Below are 1,623 nucleotides of genomic sequence, written 5' to 3'. Positions count from 1 at the left end.
CTGTCCTGCCCATGAATAGAACCAAAGACATCACCTGTAACTTCTAATAAACAATGAATGAATTAATGAATGAATGGGTGAATAAAAATGCCTATCAAACGCATGTTCAGTGATATTCCAGTTAGATAAAAACGTTTATTAAACCATCTTTTTTTTCCCAAATCAGTCCATAATAGAAGCTAATTGTGGTCATGCCCTCAATCCAGTCTCAAAGACTGAACTAATTGTACCTAATAATCAAGACAAGCTTTCCAAATATGTGTGAAGTTTTTCTTGGTGTAGGCTTCGATTGAGACTGTCAACAAAAGCATCAAAATTCTTTATCAACGTCCACGCTGTGGAAACCCTCCAGCTTTCGTTTTTTCATTTGATCATACTTTATATTTCCACCCAAAACTTCACACATCGGTGCTGTCATGTCCATAATTTAAAACCAATAAAATAAAGTTGATAAATAAATTTCAGGCTGTGGTACTCCCATCAGAAATCATGTTCTGCGCAAAAGCGCACCAGGTCCCCGCAGGTCCCCGCGGTTACGCAGCAGTGATGAGATCCGCTTCTTTGGACGGTCTGCGGTCCTCCGTTAATAAGTTCACCATGCTCTCTGATTTAATCAGCAGATTACAACCGAGGAAGAAAACCCCGAACACCACGGTGAGAGACAGCACGCACACCACAGCGATCTGGACCAGGCGCTCGTGCAGGAACGGATCTCCTCCGGTAACGGACGCAGCCGCGGTGGAGGAGGAAAAGTTACAGCAGCTTCTCGCTCCGTCCAGCTGACCCCGGTCTGGAGAGCTGAGTGTCCGGTTCAGCACCACTAATCCTTCAGACGCGTTCATACCGACCGACCTGTTCAAGACCCGGTCAACCCGAGAGCGCACTGACCGCAACCGCGGGTCACCGACTCCAGCTCCTCATTTAAACAGCTCAAAATGCCAGAAAGTTCCTCTCGGTGCTCCACCAGGTTTGTCTGATGGTAAGAAATGTCTCCTCCACACCTTACTGCTGTTCTTCACTGGTCTTACTGATTCGAATCGTAATGATTCGACACAAACTGAATCGACTCTCACTGATTCGACGAGGCCCAGACTGAGTGAGCAAAACCTCTCACCGAATGCACCAAATACCACCACACTCGGACCCAATTCTTCCCCAAATTCAACACCATCATCCCCAACTTTAACTCCCTCCAGACACAAACTCAAACTGCCCCACCTACTATCACAGAGAGAGCAGCACACTAGCAGTATTATAAACACACACCTGCCACCAGGTGAGGGACAGTGGGTGACCATAAAACACACATACATACACACACACACACACACACACACACACCTACCACAAGGTGAGGGACAGTGGGTGACCATGAACACACACACACATACACACACACACACACCTGCCACAAGGTGAGGGACAGTGGGTTACCATAAAATGCACACACACACCTACACACACCTACACACACACACACACACACACACACACACACACACACACACACACACACACACACACACCTGCCACCAGGTAAGGGACAGTGTGTGTCCATATTTGTCATGCCAGTAAAACTACCCTTGAATTGAATCGATTGAAGCTTTGATTGCTTTAGTTCGC

At 46.8% G+C, this 1,623-nt stretch overlaps 1 protein-coding gene across 1 annotated transcript; it reads right to left on the bottom strand.

The window, feature by feature from the left end:
* Positions 1 to 533: 533 nt before the first annotated feature.
* Positions 534 to 842, bottom strand: rprm3 (reprimo, TP53 dependent G2 arrest mediator homolog 3). Its single transcript, XM_063014939.1, has one exon. The coding sequence runs from the start codon at positions 840 to 842 to the stop codon at positions 534 to 536; it is 309 nt and encodes a 102-aa protein (XP_062871009.1).
* Between the last annotated feature and the right edge of the window lie 781 nt (positions 843 to 1,623).

The sequence above is a fragment of the Trichomycterus rosablanca genome, chromosome 19 (assembly GCF_030014385.1).
Source record: "Trichomycterus rosablanca isolate fTriRos1 chromosome 19, fTriRos1.hap1, whole genome shotgun sequence".
NCBI lineage: Eukaryota > Metazoa > Chordata > Actinopteri > Siluriformes > Trichomycteridae > Trichomycterus > Trichomycterus rosablanca.
This window is presented reverse-complemented; position numbering and strand designations above follow the sequence as displayed.